Source organism: Anas platyrhynchos, chromosome 29 (genome assembly GCF_047663525.1).
Source record: "Anas platyrhynchos isolate ZD024472 breed Pekin duck chromosome 29, IASCAAS_PekinDuck_T2T, whole genome shotgun sequence".
NCBI classification, from domain to species: domain Eukaryota; kingdom Metazoa; phylum Chordata; class Aves; order Anseriformes; family Anatidae; genus Anas; species Anas platyrhynchos.
In genome coordinates this window covers 4,919,118-4,935,176 of record NC_092615.1, presented here as the reverse complement: position 1 = coordinate 4,935,176, position 16,059 = coordinate 4,919,118, and the positions used below count along the sequence as shown (strand labels likewise).

General features: G+C 63.7%; 1 protein-coding gene across 8 annotated transcripts in view; it reads right to left on the bottom strand.

Annotated features, from left to right (window-relative positions):
* Positions 1 to 1,267: 1,267 nt before the first annotated feature.
* Positions 1,268 to 16,059, bottom strand: part of CSNK1G2 (casein kinase 1 gamma 2) — a 36,787-nt gene continuing 21,995 nt past the window's right edge. For 7 of the 8 annotated variants that reach the window (XM_072029283.1, XM_038169260.2, XM_027472053.3 and 4 more), the window contains 11 exons: positions 13,650 to 14,144; positions 8,295 to 8,335; positions 7,682 to 7,751; positions 7,109 to 7,257; positions 6,471 to 6,705; positions 6,168 to 6,253; positions 5,694 to 5,778; positions 5,446 to 5,594; positions 5,043 to 5,126; positions 1,894 to 2,000; positions 1,268 to 1,461 (listed from right to left, as the gene is read on the bottom strand). In XM_072029283.1, the coding sequence (XP_071885384.1) occupies positions 1,407 to 1,461; positions 1,894 to 2,000; positions 5,043 to 5,126; positions 5,446 to 5,594; positions 5,694 to 5,778; positions 6,168 to 6,253; positions 6,471 to 6,705; positions 7,109 to 7,257; positions 7,682 to 7,751; positions 8,295 to 8,335; positions 13,650 to 13,836 (1,248 nt within the window). In that variant the 5' untranslated portion in view covers positions 13,837 to 14,144 and the 3' untranslated portion in view covers positions 1,268 to 1,406. Of the gene's footprint in view, positions 1,462 to 1,893; positions 2,001 to 3,457; positions 3,563 to 5,042; positions 5,127 to 5,445; positions 5,595 to 5,693; positions 5,779 to 6,167; positions 6,254 to 6,470; positions 6,706 to 7,108; positions 7,258 to 7,681; positions 7,752 to 8,294; positions 8,336 to 13,649; positions 14,145 to 16,059 lie in introns of all 8 variants that reach the window. The other variant, XM_027472047.3, reaches the window with a different exon arrangement.

Genomic DNA, 16,059 nt, shown 5'->3' with positions numbered 1-16,059 from the left:
CCGCTCTCGGGGTAGAACAACAGGGTTTTGGTAAAGATAAGCGTGCCCCTCCCTCCCCCCCTCCAATGTGTGGTGATCAATACACACAACAGCGCGGGGTCAGTCACGTGGGAAAGCTGCAGTGGCCCTGGGGTGGTGAGGAACAGGGTGTCTGGGGGTCTGCGTGTGTGGGTGAGACGATGGCTAAAAAAAACCCGGTCCCCTCCCTCCCTCCCTCGTTACCCCCCACTCCCCTGGCAGAATCAGACCCGGCCCCCCTGTGGGAGGCAGCGGGGAGCGGGCAGAGGCTGCCGGGCCGGTGGCTGTGGCAGCGCTGGCCGTCCCGGTGCCCTTCGCCACCCAGTCACCGTCGCCAAGTGCCTCCCTGCCCACCTTGGCATGAGGCCCTGCGCCCTCACCCTGTGCCTGCCATCACCCCGAGGGGCTCGGACACACGGCACGGGGGCTGTAAAATCCAGGCCAATAAAACGCTGCCACAGGACCTGCCCTGTGCTGCCTGACAGACCTAAAGCTGCTGAGGAAACAAATCCAGCCCTAAGACATCACAGCGTCAGAGAGGAGATGCTTTTCCTTCCAAGCTCTGAAATGTGCTCTCACGGGTCCCTCTGGTGCTGCCTGACACCGGCTCGGTCCTGTCCCGGTGCCCCCTGCCCCCGGGAGTCACTGGCTGTTCATGGCAAGACCAAACATCACTTGTATTGCTAGCAAAAGTGCATCGTAAAAAGAAGTGTAAACGCATTTTTCCCCCCTCCCCGCCCCGCACGCACCCAGCACTTCTCGCCGTACCAGAGACCACAGCGCTCGTCACCACAGGCATTAACGAAAGGGGAGGGGAAACCTAATGGGGGACAGGGGCAAGGGGCCCTAACGAAAGAGCAGAATTCGGTAACACTGAAGATGACGGTCAAAGACTGACAACTCAGCACTCTGCACCGAGACTCACTTTAAATTAACTTAAGAGACAAAGAAGCAACAGAAAAAAAAAATTCCTCCTTAGCCCACTGCTCTCGAAATTGTCTTCTGCTTCTTCTAAGACAGCGACGTTTTAGAGTCTGTAGAGTTGATCCCCGTTTCAAACTAGGTATAGACTCAGAAGCAAGTGACGCTGTGGATTTGTTTCCGTTTCTTTTTTCTTTTTTTCTTTTAGACGGACGCAGGAACTTCAGCGAAGTCGGGCTTGGTTCGAGTAAACGGCCACGCACTGGGCGAGTGGCGGAGGAAAGGACAAGCAGTTTGGGGAGGCCCCGCTCCCCGCCTGCGCGTGGGGCACCGGGGGAGGCCAGCTGGCTCGGCCCCAGCCCCGTCCAAACCGAGGGGCCGCCGCCGCCGGCTCCACGGGTCAAGATCCAGCCACGGCCAGAGGGAGAGGAGCCCTCGCGCACGCCGCTCCACCCGGCCCCGGCAGCTCACTTGCGACGCTTGGTGGTTTTCCTCTTCCTTCTCTTGAAGAAACAGCAGCACCTGGGGACAGAGGGGACGTGTCAGTGTCCGGACCCAGATGGGATCAGGGGACACAAAGCCTTTGGCGGCCTGGAGGGCCCCGCCCGGGGCAGAGTTGCCCCAGCACATGGCCTGGGTTGGGTGCAGAGCGCAGCGATCGCCACAGCAAGTGATGCTCACCGTGGTGGCACTGGCCCTGGCACGCAATGACAGCCACGGCAAACACCCCGCTGGAGCCAGGGGCTCCCCGAGAGGGACCGGCCCCAGCTGTGTGCGTGGGCTCTGTGCCGGGTTTGGGAAGGGGCTGGGGGTGGTGGCCCTGCAGGGATGCCACTCATTGGGTCACTGTGAGGAGCTGCAGATGTTTGCTGGGCTGTTCCTCCCTCAGGGGGGCAAGGCAAGGCACCACAGCCCTGAGCAGCCCCAGGGGACAGGGCCGGGACGCATCCTTACTTTGTATCGTCTGTCACCTCCACCTCGGTGGGGGCTGTGATGGGGGCGTTCGAATGTCCTGCAGTCGGGTCATCTGTGTTCAGCTCTCCGTTGGTGGAGCTCATCACCTGCGGGGAAGCGACTGTCAGTGCGGGGGCATCCTGCGGGGCACCGGCTGGTCCTCAGCCTCGTCCCCGGCCCCATGGCACAGCCTCCCTGCCCCCCCCCCAGCCCTGCCCTGCAAGAGCCAGGAGCACCAGCGTCCCCACACGGGGCAAGAGGACGGTGCCCTCGCCCAGCCAGCACTGCTCTGCCTCGGTGCTGAGCACAGCCGATTGCAATGACCCCGGGTCCCCTGCACACCCCCACAGGACAGGGGTTGCTGGCGGCCCCGTGACGCTGCTCGCTGCCCCACATCATCCTTCTGCCAAGCCAAGCACCCAGACACAGCTCTCGTCGTTGGACCCCAAGCCCTGGCACTGCTGGGCCCTGCCAGCACCCAGGGCCCCTGCCCGCTCACAGGCAGCAGGGCCGAGAGGAAAACCCGGTCACCGAGGCAGGGATGGGGTTGGCACAGGCAACGGGGACTTGCCTGAAAACCCCTCTGCTGCTCCTGCAAAGCCAGGAGTACCCTGGGGGATGCGCAGGCATCGCCAAGCTGCTTGTCCCATGAGGACATTTGGCCCTTCGCCAGCTCACAGAGCTGCCGGCCGACAGCCACTGTGCCCAGCCAGCGGGGCTCCTTCAAGCAACAGCCCCCTGAAACCAGCCCGGGGACCCGTGAGCCACCAGCATCCCCTGCAGCGCCGGGCGCGGGCGGAGATGGGAGGGAGGCCGGCAGAGCAGGAGCAGGGAGCAGCCGCAGGGGCAGGGAGGGGACGCTGGAGGAGCGGGGCAGGCTGAGCTGTCCCCACGGCCTGCCCTGGCCCTCACGATGGGAGCTGAGCGAAAGCCCAGGACCCAGCGGCTGTGGAGATCCGTCACGGAGCAGCAGGAACGAGCAGCGGCGGCGGGGACAGCAGCAGAGACGGAGTAAGCAGCACAGGCCTGGCTGGGGGGGGCTGAGGGGCCCCTGGTGCAGGTGCCCCCCCCCAAACCACGCGGACTGGAGCCGGCCAGCCCGAGGCAGGGGCAGGAGGCGGCGAGCAGGGGGCTGGCGGCGCAGGGACGGGACCAAGGCGGGGAGCCGAGGCTGAGGGCTGCCCAGGGAAAGGGAGGAGAAGCCGGGCTCAAAGCCGCCGCTCCATTCGAGCGATGGAGGCGAAGGGAAGTCCCCACCGGGGGTACGGCCGTGTCCGGCACAGACACGGAGCAGAGCCGGCGCTGTGCCCGTCTCCAGCTGCCCTCCGAGTCCCAGCGGCAGCCCCGGGAAGCAGCGCCAGCCTCGGCTGCGAGCCGGGAGCAGGGCCCCGGGCATCACACGGGGACAGCCCTGTGCCGGCGTGTCGCAGCCTGGCCAAGAGCCCGGCGTGCGCAGCCCCGGGGCTGCTGCCTGGCACGGCCGGCAGGCACCCTGGGGCCTGGCGCAGGTTGGCTCTGCTTTCCCCCAAGCCCGCCCATGCCCTCGGCGCGTGGTTGCGTGTACCTGGACGGACCCCCCGAGCCTGCCGGCTGCCAGGTGAGCTCCCAAAGGCTCCTCGGCAGGCTGCCCACCGGCCTGAGGATCCCACAACTCCGTCCCCTCGGGCGGCTGCTCGCGCCAGGCAGGAGGAACAGAATGAAAAGAAACAAAAGAAAAGAAAAGAGGAAGAAGAATGGGGGAGAGAAGGGAAGAGGTGGAGGGAAAGGGCGGGGAGAAGAGTGGCAAAAGGAGTCGAGAAAATAAGACATGCAAAAGCAAAACCATGACCGGAGCAGCTCGAGTTTGTGGTTGTGGAGGGCGCTCGCCCTGCGCTGTCCCGGTGGCTCCTCCCTGAAACCGCTGCTAGGACACGGGGGGGCTCCGCACCCTCCCTGCCACGCTCACACCACAGCCCCCACAAAGAACTGGGCTCTCCCCTCCGCATGGGGCTGCTGGGGCCACCCCACCCCACGGAGCTCAGCCGCCCTGCATGGGGCTGGCAGCCACTCTGCCGAGGCGGGTGCAGCTCCTCGTGGTGACAGCACGAGGAACCGAGCTGCGCCGTGCCTCAAGGGCTCCCCCAGCGATGCAGCACCGCGCTGCCAAACCCTCAGCACGACTGCTGGGGGTCATCGGATCCCCAGGTCCCAAAATGCTTCAGTGCTGTGGGAGTTTCGTGCTCTGGTTTCCCCACAGCCCTCGAGGAGAGAAGTCAAGCACGGCACTTCTCAGGTGCTGGAGGCAGAGGGCAGAGCTCACTGGGGGCAAGTTCCCAGGAAGGAGCCAGATGCGCTCTGGAGACGTTGCGCCTCCCTAGGGACGCTGCCCAGTCACCGGCCACCTGGGGCTGACGCGTGGCTGCGGGAGGACGGGCGCTGAGTGCTCAGCTCCAGCCCACCTGCTCCCCTTGGATGCTCAAACCAAGAAGACCAGGGTCCATACAGGACAGCTGGGGGAAACGTGTGAGGTTTGCTCTTGCTGGCAGCAGTCCCCAGACCATGCTCCCTGCACAGCCGCGGCACCAGAGTATGGCTGGCAGCTCTGCCCATCGCTCTGCCCTGCGCTGCCCCCAGCTTGGCCCCACGTGCCCGGTGTGGGGCCACACGCTGCTGAGCCACCCCACACAGCCTCCCAGAACACCCCTCCCTCGTCCCGTGTCTCTGTCCCAGTGGTGAGAAGTGGCACAGCAAACAGAGCAGCGCGTTGCCCCGGGGGGGATGCAGCACCGGGGGCATCGCCCTTAGCACCCCGAAGGCTCGGCGTGTCCCGTGCTCACAGCCAGCAGTGCTACGCCCCGCTGGAGCTGGAGCTGGAGCTGGAGCTGGAGCTGGAGCCCAGCCCTGGCATTTCCCAGCTGTGCTCCAGCCTCCTGCAGCTGCTTCCCCCCGGCTCCTGCCAGCCGCCTGGACCCGGAGACACTGCCCAGGGTCCTCCACAAGCCTCAAGCCCAGACCCACAGGGAGGAAACCCTCCAACAGCCAGCACAGGGAAAAAGGACGCCGTTGTCCCTCCTCCATGAAGAGCCCCTGCTGGGTGCTGCATGGATCAGAAGCCCGAGTCACGCGTGACCTCGGTGCTGTGCCCCAGCCAGGGCCGCGCCGCTGCTCACCTGGTGTTTGGTGTGTGGCTGTGCTTTGTCTCTGTTCGGGGGCTGCACCTGCACCTCGCTGTGCATCGTGCCGATGGGGGTGGGCTGGGGACACAAGCACAACGTCAGCTGCGCCCCAGAGGCCCTCCCGCCACCCACCACCGCCTGCTCCAAACGTACAGAGCAGCTCGGAATCGGGGCCAGACCCCAGCCCCTTCACCACCCCGCCCAGTGTGCAGCTGCACTGAGCCCACGGAGGGTGCCCGTGACAGAAATCGAGTCGCCAGCTCGGCCGCTGGGTTCCCCTTAGCTCCAGGAGCCTCCAGCTCCCGTGTGACAACTCCGATTCCCCAGCTCAGAGCTGGATTTGGGGCCCTCCTTCATGCCAGCGTCCCGCACCACCCCCGGCTCCCTCCCCACTCACCAGCGGTTTCCCTGCCCAGTCGTATTCGTAGTCGAACACGTAACCGTTCCTCTCGAACAAGTCTGTGAAGAGCTTCCGCAGGTAGTCATAGTCGGGCTTCTCGAAGAAATCCAGCCGCCGCACGTAGCGCAAGTACGTGGCCATCTCCTCTGCGGGGACAGAGCGGGCTCAGTTGGGGCAGGGGGACAAGGTGCCAGGCCAGCAAGGGGCCAGGCTGGGGACAAGGACAGGCCACGCAGAGCCCTCACCTGGGAAGTTCTCACAGAGCACCTCCACGGGAGTGGCTCTTTTGGTGTCGCCGATCTTCTGATACCTCTCCTTTAGCGTGTCGGCCTGGCAGGGACAAGGGGCAGGTGAGGAGGAGAGGGGGAGGCACTGGGCGCTGTCAGACAGGCAGCGGGGTCTTGGTGCCTCTGGCCCCGGTGGCAGTGAGAGCTCACTGCTGGGAACCTGCCCGGGGCAGGCTGGGGGTGAGCACAGCGCCCGGACAGCCACTGGGACCGTGGCTGGGATACCCACACAGGGGGGGCTCCAAGAGGGGGCCCCTGCAGACACTCAGCACAGCCAGGGTCAGGCACAGAGCTCAGAGCAACAGCCCTGGACTCCACCAAGGCACCGACCCCAGGGGCCAAAGCTTTCTTCCCCCATTCCTGGCTGCTGCCCGGGGCAGAGCGAGAGCCACGTGGCAGCCACGCGTGGGGACAGCAGGAGCTGGCGATTACCTTGAGGCCTTGCCAAGGAAGGCTCCCGCGGAGGAAGTACATAAACATGTGTCCTAACGCTTCCAAGTCGTCCCTGCGGCTTTGTTCTGAGCGGGGCAAGAAGCAGTCATAAGCACATTCCCACCACAGCCCCCTTCCCCGTTCCCACCAGCTCCCACAGCACCCCACGTCCCCTGCCAACCCCCCGGGCTGCAGCAGAGGCTGTTTGTCCCCAGCCCCACCACCAGCAGGGGGGAGCTCGTGCCCCGCAGCCCCCTTCCCTCCCCCTTTTGGCCAAGGCAGGGCTGGCGGCACAGCGCGCACCTTTCCCCAGGTGGGTGTTGATGCTCATGTAGCGTGCTGTCCCCGTCAGGCTCTTGTGCTCTCGGTAGGGGATGTGTTTTTTGGTCTCGGGGTCTATATACTCTTTGGCCAGGCCAAAATCGATGATGTGGATGGTGTGCTGCCGCTTGCTGCCCGGCCGCCCCACCAGGAAGTTCTCTGGCTTGACGTCTCTGTAGATCAGGCTTTTGGTGTGGACGTACTCCATCCGCGTGATCTGGGGGCAGGAGGGGAGGTCAGCACCGCGGTGGAGACGCGCCAACCGCAGCCACGGACACAGCGCCCCGTGCCCTCCTCCCTCGGGCCCTATTCTGCTCAGACTGCCTCAACCCAGCCAGCAGCCCGGCTCCCCTCACACTGCATCGAAAGGACAGGCGGAGTCAGTCCTTAGCTCTGGTCCAACCGCACCTCCGACACAGTCACAGACACCTGGCCGTGCCTGGAGCAGGGCGAGGGAGAGCACAGGTCAGCCAGGGCCACCCGGCACGACCCACCCTGCTGGGCACAGGGAACGGCCCCGTGCCTCGTCCCTCCTGGATCAGGGAGAGCATGAGGGATGGGGAGAGGCCCGCCCGGCGCTGGGGGCCCCACGCAGCCCCCCGGGGAGGTGCGGTGCTCACCAGCTGGATTGCGATCATCAGGACGGTCTTGAGCGTGAAGGTGCGATCACACAGATCAAAGAGATCTTCCAGGCTGGGGCCGAGCAGCTCCAACACCATGGCGTTGTACTTCCCGCAGGGGCCAAAGTAGTAAACCTGAGGAATTCCTTCTGCAAGAGACAGAGCGGGGGCTGTCAGCGGTCACGGCGGGGCCGAGCAGCACGCGGCCACGATGCCACGGCCACGCCGCTCCCACAGCCAGCACGGGGGCTGCTGGTGGGGGGTCACCGCAACGCCTCCCCCCGGGCTGCAGGCAGCCCAGCTCTGCTCCTGGCAGAAGGACGTGGGAGACAGCTCCATCTGCACCCCTGACGGCTGCAGGGGAGGCGGGGGAGAAGAACTAAATAAAAAGGGATCAAAGATCAGACGTGGCTGTGTAAGGACAGCCTCTCCCAGCTGAGCAGATGGACGGAGTGGCTCGGGCTGGGGAGCGAAGCTGCAGAAGGTGCAGCCACCTCTAGAGAAGCCTCTCCCTGCCCCAGCCCCATCGCCCAGACACTGGCTGCCCGCAGCAGCTCAGCCCCAGCCCCGTACCTGCATTGCCAAGCTGCTTGTAGAACCGATACTCCAGGTGCAGCTGGGGGGCCCGGGACTTTATGGGTTCCTTGGAGGAGAGAAGGAGAAGAGGTGAGGCTGTGGCACAGAGCGGGATGCTCAGGAGGTCTGGCTGGCAGACCCCTCCTTCACAGGCTGGCAGCAGCAGGGGCTGGCAGCATTCAGGGGTGAGAAACAACAGTGCAAAATGAAGACAAAGACTCAGGGGATGGGGGGAGGAAACCAGCCCACACGGGAGCCTGATCCGACCCCTCCAGAGAGAGACAGGGGCTGGGGGAGGCGTGCACAGAGCTGGTGTTGGTGGCACCACACTCTCCAGGAGCTCTCTGTGCTGGTACCAGCTGAAGGGGTGCTGAGAGCAGGCCACAGCCAGCTCCTGGTGAAGCAAAGCCCCAGCTGTTCTCCCCAGGGCTGCATCACCCCACCTGGAGTGACGCTGGCTGCCTGCATGCCCTCGATTCCTAGCAGCGAGCGCAGCTCCCCTACCGCAGCCTGTCCCGACCCACTTTAACAGGCTGGGCAGGGAGAACAATTGCTCTCTGAGGCTGCCCAAACGTTCCCCACCACCACCTCGGACCACAAAAAGACTCACCAATTTGATAGCTACGTATTCGTTGGTGTAGAGGTTCTTTCCTGCAGAGAAGACAGAAAAAAAGGCATTGGAAGTGAGCGAGCCTTTGCATTACCCCCCCAACACACCCGCTGCAGTCCCCAGGGGACTGCACAACATCCCCAACAGGTTCGGCAGCTCCCAAACCCAGAACCAGGCCTCGAGGCGTGAGCAGGAGCCGGAGCCCACTGCGCTGCGTTGCAACACGCCTGCTAATTACCCCCAGATGGGGCACCCGCATTCCTCCCCCGGCTGCTGGGGGCCGCTGCCAAGCTGGCTGGGAGGGGGCAGCTTCCCTGCGCCCGCCGTTCCTCCCTGGGGGGCTGCTGCAGCTGCCCTGCTCCGGGACGGGGCTGGGAGGAAGGGGAGGCCCCTGGGGGTGCAGGGGCAGCGCGGCTGCAGGACCGAGGCCCAGCACCCAGCCTCCCCCCCTTGGGTCCCTCCGTTAGATGGAGGCGAGGCAGCGGGGCTGGGAGGAGCTGAGGAACGGTGCTGAGCCCAGCAGCAGGGGGGATTTAGGCCTTCGGGTGCCCCCGGCTGGGAGCAGCCCCGCACGGCCCCGCGCTGTGCGAGGAGCTGAAGGCACCGATGTGCTGCGGGAGGGCTGGAATGCCTTTGGGGGCCCAGGAGAGCTGGAAGAGCTCCCCCACTGCCCCAAAGCCCCGCTGATGGCTTCCTACAGAGCTCAGCACCTTCACTGCAGGGTTTTCACGCCCCCAGCTACAGAAAGGTTCAGCAACGGCGTCTGCGCCACAGCCAGGAGGGCAGGAGGAAGGTGCTGCACCTGGGGAGCGTCAGCACCACCTCTGCCTGAGGTCCACAAAGAAAAAGGTGAGAGATCTGCAAATGGCTCAGAGCCCCTGCTGCCAGAGCTCCCCGGGCCACCAGGACCCTGCAGGCAGCCCCTTCCCACAGCACGAGGGCCAGCAGCCGCCCCGCTGAGGCTCGGAGCTGCCTCTGTCTCCTCGGATTTCCTCGCAGCAATTTGCTCAGGGCACAGGCTCCTCCTGGCATAAGATTTCATCTGCTCCGACTGCTGCTCTCCACCTGAAGCAGCAATAAATCCTCGCCGGGTGACATCAGAGCCAGCTGCTGAGCGCCAGAGTCAGCGGCAGGATTACGGGAGGAGGGATGAATGGGAGGCATTAACAGAGCGGCTCCCACTAGGACGGGGGAGGCAGGACGGTGCTGGGCCCCCGCGTGCCCTAGCCACAGGGCCTTGCTGCTGGGTCCAAAAACTCACTGCTGCCTTCAGGGCAGTAACATGCAGCCCTAAAACCACGGCAGGATTTTCCCTGAGGCTGGGCTGGGTCTTAATAGGGCAAAATAATCAACAAATACACGGCAGGAGAGCTGCAGCCCTGCTGCTGGTGGGACACTAAAACCGGCCTGTAAGGGAGCTGGCCAAGAAAAGAGCCCAAATCACTTGATGCCCCCAAATCATTTCATATCCCCGTGGTTTGTCTCCTCCTATGGTGCTCAGAGGGCTGGGACAAAGCTGCTAGGAATGAGAAGCAGGGAGAAGCACTGGCAGCTTGGATGCCCCAAAATTGCTGAGTCCTGGGGCTGCCCCGTGAGCAGGCAGCACCGCTGGCCTCACAGAACCAAAGGGGGCTTGGAAGGGGGGAAGAAGAAAAAAAAAAAAAGTGGCAGGCCGGGAGGCAGCAAGCAAATATTTGCCCTTGCAGAGGCCTTTGCCCTGCTCAGCGCTGGCGGCGCCTCCAAATGGGGCTGCGAGCACCCGCACGGGGCTGCCCGTCAGCTCACCGCCACGCCGCGGGGCTGGGGGCAGCCGGGGGGGCCTGGCTGCGCCGCGTCGTGTTTAAAAGCCAGCCCTGGCTTTCTCTTAACACCCCCATGCCCCCCTCCCGAGGGCAGATTTGGCAGCGGTGGGATCAGGCACCTGCTCCTGCACATCACGGCCCAGAGAGGGGCTGGGCTCCGCGCCGTGCCCCCAGACCGAGCTCCTGCCCTCAGCAGCAGCGCAACGGCACCGCCGGGGCTCGTTGGGCTCCTGTGGCCCCCGTGCAAGGCAGCCCCATGGCACAGAAGCTCCCAGCAGTGGCCACGAGCTGCCTCGGCACAGGCAACGACAGCTCCTCGGAGCGGTGCTTTTTAATAGATCAGAGGGAAGGAAGAAAAAAAAAAAAAAGGTTATTTTAGAGTTTGACCTTCCTCTGCAGGAGGCTGCGAAAGACCAAGGGGAAAAACCAGCGTGAGCTGTCCGCGAGGGAGGCCAGCGGCTGCCCAGCAGCAGGCCGGGGGCTTTCCTTTCCTTTCCTTTCCTTTCCTCTCCCGCAGCTGCTCAGGAGCTGCCCGGCAGCGCTGCAGCTCGGACCCGTTGTGGCACCCAGCTGAGGTTGCTCTGAGCCCTTCGCGATGGTGAATGGGTGAGGGCATCTCCACAGAGCCGAAGCCAGAGCAGCGCTCAGTGCAGCGCGCTGACCACTGCCTGGATTTTCCTAGGTTACCGTTTGTGCCCCCAGCAGCAGCCTGTGGGCAAGCAGGAGCCTGCAGGCCGAGGGTGAAAGCCACAGCTCAGGCTTGGGAACGTCCCCAGCAGCTCACGCGTTCCCTGGGCAGGGACATGTCCCCAGCAACCTGCTGCTGGCTCACACGCTGCACAAGGACCCACTGCTGTCTTCCTCTCCCTCCCCAATGCTGTTTTAATTCTTAAAGAGAAGTTAACTCCCATCTTCTAACTTTGAAGGAAGACAGCTGCCGTATTTCCACTCCAGGGTGGTGGAGAGGGGCAAGCACAAAACCCCGCAAACAACGAACGTCCACAAGTTGAGCGTAAGAAGACCAAAAGCAGCAGCTCCTGCCGGATCCCCAGATCCTCACCCCACCTCCCCAGGGCAGCACGGACAAACGGCTGCTCCTGCCTCCGAGGCAGCTCTGGGGCAGTCTGGCACTGGCAGAAGGCCTGCACAGCACCCAGGTGCTCCAGGCTCCAACCTCAGACCCTTCTGGAGTTTCTTTCCTCCAGCAGCACCGTTACACCAGGCGCGGTGAGCAGGATGCCAGGGGCAGCGCGGACACCAAGGGGGGATCCACGCACAGCTCCGGCAGCCGGGAACCCCCGGCCAAGTCCTTCCCCTTCTGGCTGCCCGCAAGCGCCCCACACCTCCAATAAAAGTTTATTTTTATTATTTATTATGTTTAACAAACGGCCCCTGAGTTTGCACACCTCCAAACCTCGGAGGACGTCTGTTCCCAGCCAGGGGCTGCGCGGTGCCTGCCTCCCGGCGCAGAGGAGTTGGGCAACGCGGCACCTGCTGGAGGACAACTTCATCCCCCTCCATCCCCCACTGCTGGGAATGGAGGAGTTGCCTCCAAACGTGTTTCTGCAAGATCTCTGGGCTTTTTTTTTTTTTTTAAAGGAAAAAGCACAAAGAATTTTTTCTTTTTTTTTAAAGCACTGAGCTACACTTTGGCCTCCACAACCTGCCTGCTTTGAGGACTGAACGCTTCCTTCCCAGGGGAAACCTGGGTGCCCAGCACGCCAGGGAGCATCCCTGCTTCCACCACCATGGCACAGAGGGACCCCTCCTGACCCCTGCAGCTCCTCTTGAGGAATCCCTACTTAATGTCAGGTCTGAAGGGCATTCCCGGGCCCTGAGGCAGCTCAGAGGCACACCTAAGGAAGAGCGACGCGATTTTAGGAGAAGAGCCACGTAGCTGTGGCTCATGCTGCTGCAGTGAGGTCTTGTGCTCAGCCCCTGACGGCATTAGGTGTAGGCACTGTGGGGTGGGACAGGGTAGGAAAAGTGCACAGAAGGCCCAAAAGCTGTCCTGCACTGCCCTGGTGCCATTCCCAGAACACAAGGAGCTCAAATCAGGCCTTGGTGCTGAGCAGCAGGATCAGCCCCAGCTGTTTCGGCTTTCTGCACAGTTCTCCTCCATCTACAAGAGTTTGGGGAGAAGTCCGAAATAAAGCAGGGCACAAGAGCAGGACCTTAAAGGACGTTCAGGGCTGGAAGAGGTGGCACAGGCTCCGAGGGACCCGGTCCCAGGCATGGGTGAAAGGAGCAGCTGCTGGGCCCAAACCCCAACGCTGCCGGGAGCCTCCCCCCCCTGGAACAGGCAGGAAGGAGCAGAGCTCTGCCCGCTGCCAGGGACGGACCCTCAGCCACGGGTCCTGCAATTTAGCAGTGATCCCAGCAGGGAGGTTGGGGGCAGGATGGTTGAGGCTGGCAGCAGGCAGTCTGTGGGGCTGGGAAGAGCTGACACCAAGCTACCCTTACCTCCCCGCACACAGGGCTGGCTCGCCGAGGTGAGGACACAGGGCCAGGGCTGCCGGCGGCTCGGGGCAGCCTCCATCTCTGCTCCTTTCAAACCCCAAGAGCCCACCAAGACCCCACCGACTGCAGGCTTTGCTCGGAACTTGGCTCGACAAGGCGCTGGTTGGAACACGGCACAACGAGTCCCACGGCGGCACGAAGCCCCAGCCTCTCCGGGGAGCGGCTCTCTGCCAGCTCCCTCCGGCACAGCCCTTTTCCCAAAGCGCTCGCAGCGCAGCCAAGGCTGACGCCCTGCCTGGCACCGGCTCTGCCGACGCATCCAACGCGCATTCCTGGAGGCAGCCAGCCTGCACCACGGCCCTGCCCGGCCTCTCCCGGCTGCCCGATGCCCACCAGGGAGTTAAAAGCCTGCTGAAAACCTCCTGGGGCACTTTGCCTCCTTGGGAAAGAACAACCCCCCCCTTACCCCCCTCCGAGGAAGAGTTTGCTTTTGAACCTTCCCTGATAAATGTGGTTCAGAATTGAAAGTGACCGCGAGAATTTTGGGGTTTTGTTCAGCCCTTTTTCTCTCCCCTCCATGAAGTTTCAGGAGGGTATGTGAAATGAGCCAGTTTTACCAACCAGGGAACTTCCCCAGAATGACACGCTGCCCCTTCCCCAGCAGCCCAGCACCACACAGCCCTCCTGAGGCACGGGGCGCAGCAGGAGGGCAGCATGGGGAGCTCTGGGAGCACAGCGGCACCTCGGCACACATCGTCCTCCGAGGGATCCTGCACCAGGACCACCAGGACTGAGCTTTAGCGCGATCCATGAGGAACCCCCAGAGCAACAGGTATGGGAAAGAGACAGAAACGTCTCTGCGATCGGTCCGTGAGCTCTGAGAGGGGGTTTGGGAGATGAAGCACAGTGGGGAGGTGCCGAGGGAAAGAAAGCTCCACGAGGGGAGCGCGAGTTACCCCAGCACACGATGCCTCCGCACCCACGTGGCTGGTCAGCATCCTTAGTGCCCACACCAGCTCCTCCTGCTGCAGGAGGACGACGCAGCGATCACGGCACAAGCAGGCATAGCGAGGACAGAAGAAGCCCTTCTCACCTAGACGGAGCTCCCCGAAATTGCCGCATCCAATCTTCTTGCCGACGCGGAAGTTGGGACCCACCATTAAGACTCCCGAGTTGGTTCCAGCACTCCGGCTTCCATGACTGCTCCTTCCTCCACCCGTCTTGGACATCCTTTTACCTTCCTCCAGCTCCCCTTTCCCTCCTCTCTTATCAAAATCCATAAGTTTGTGATACCCCGGCCTCTCCACGGTTACGCTGCTGCCATACAAATCCCAGAGCTGCCGAAAGTTGAGGGGCGAGGAGAAAAGAAGCGGGGCTCTCCTTGGTTAATACACCATCCCGGTGCGATGGGAGGGAGGGGCGTGGAGAAGGAGGGAGAAGCGGCCACCCACGGGTGCTGGGCTACGGAAACGTTAGTGCTTTCCGAGGTCCCGCCGGGATTGTCATCGTCGCCAGTTACAGGGAGCTCTTTGGTGGAGAGAACATCCTGTGGAGATGGTCTTCCCGGCGCGGCTCCTCGCTCGGCGAGCTGCGGAAAGAGAGGGAGAAAATGAGCACGAGGCGATGGGGAGCACGAGGCGATGGGGAGGGAGCTGCCAAGAGGGAGTTCCAGCGCCACGATCCCATCTCCCAGGGAGCACGGCCCACTAGCAATGACCAAGGGCACGGTAACGGAGGGCTGGGGGAACAGGAGCAGCGCAGTGGGTCCAGCTGTGAAAATGCTGTCATAAATGAATGAATAAAGCCTGGCCACGACAGGAGGCAAAACAGTGAGTCGGAGCCAGGAGAGTTCCTTTGGGAGAACGACGTCCCCAGGGAGCAGGCTGCTGGTGGGTGAGGAGGGGCTTTCTCTGGGCACAGCAGCCACGAGGCCAGCTGCAGCCGGGCCCCGTTACCCTCACTGAGAGCTGAGACTGCTGTCACCCTGCCCAGGTGGGACACGAAGCCAGGTCCTGCTCCAAGCAGGGTGCTGCCACCCAGGAGGCAGAGCCGTCAGACCCGTGATTCTGAAGGATCGCAGCCACCCCCTGCTCACTCTCTGGCACGGAGGGCGAGGAAACCACGGGGCAGAGGAAGCCAGAGCACGAAACCAGAGCTTGTGCAGCACCCGCAGGGAGCGCCGCTGAGGGATGGCAGGGCTCAGCCCTTGGGCCAGCTCCTTGCCCCGTGCCTACCTGGCATGGGTTCGGCACAGCCCCGCCGTGCTGCTGACCTGCGGCAGCGCAGCTTCACAGCCAAACCGACCCCTTGCTCCCCTTTTGGGGGGTGGGACAACAACTCCCCCCACTCAGCTCCGAGCGCAGCGGTGCTCCCTGCCCGCCCTGAGCTGCAGCGTTCCCTCCCGGCGGCACGGGGCTGTTCAACACGGGGCTGAGCGTGCAGAGGGCCAGGCAGGACCGAGAGCACGCCGGGAAGCCACGTGAGAGCCGGCCGGACAGACGGCCACGCGCATGCACAGCCCGCTCCCCACCAGTGCTAATCACCCCGGCTTTTGTTCCCAGGCCCCGCTGGGAGGCAGCCCCCCCCCCCCTTCCCCTGCTCCTCTCCAGCTCCAGTTGCCACCACCGATGGCCGCGGCCCTATTACCTAGGGTTAAACAAGCAAACCCACACCCCTCAGCGCTCCGACTCCAGGAAATGAGCACACTGCAAGCCCTGAGGCTCGGCCAAAGCCCATAAAGCTTTTTATTGGCTCTCAATAGCTATTAATAATAATGATTTTTTTTAAAAAGGGGGTTCTTGTGCTGAAAGGGTGCACAGGGGGAAGCAGGGCAGAGTCTAAGAGGAATGGAGGAAAAGAGAAAGAAGGGAGGCAAGCCTGAGCTCAGCGAGGGGCAGGACCTGGTGTGCGAGGGGCAGCGGTGGTGGAGCCCCGGGACTGCCCCGTGCTCGGCCCCCGGCCCACGCTGAGCCTCAGGGGCTGCTGCGGGTGCGTGGCACCCATGGGGCAGCCAGGCTTCCTCACGGGCTGGGAGCCCCCTCCTTCCCTGCAGGCTCCAACCTCTGAGCTGAGACCTCCAGTGAAGACGGACAGCAAGCACCCAGCCAGGCCCCCCCGCCCGGTGCCAGCCCTCTTCTCCCCACGCATCCCAGGCCTTCCTTCAAACACCTCCGTCAGCCGCAGACTGCAGGCATGCCCAAGGCTTCATCCACCCCACAACTGCCACAGGAACGCCCTACAACAGGCAAAGACAGCCCTGCCACACCGTGCCCTGGCACCCGGCGCCTCTCAGGCAGGGGAAACTGAGGCAGGCAGAGCCCAGCAGCCCCCCGAGCCCTGGCAGGCAGCTGGGGGCTGCCTCCTGCCCCCACGCTCCCTGCCCCGGCCACTCCGTCCCGTGCGGGCAGGAAGCGGGGTGGGAGCGGCGTTGGAGCAGGGCTTCCCCGCGCTTTGTTCTCCCCCAGCCCCGCGCGCACACGGCCGGCACGTGATATCCTGCTCAT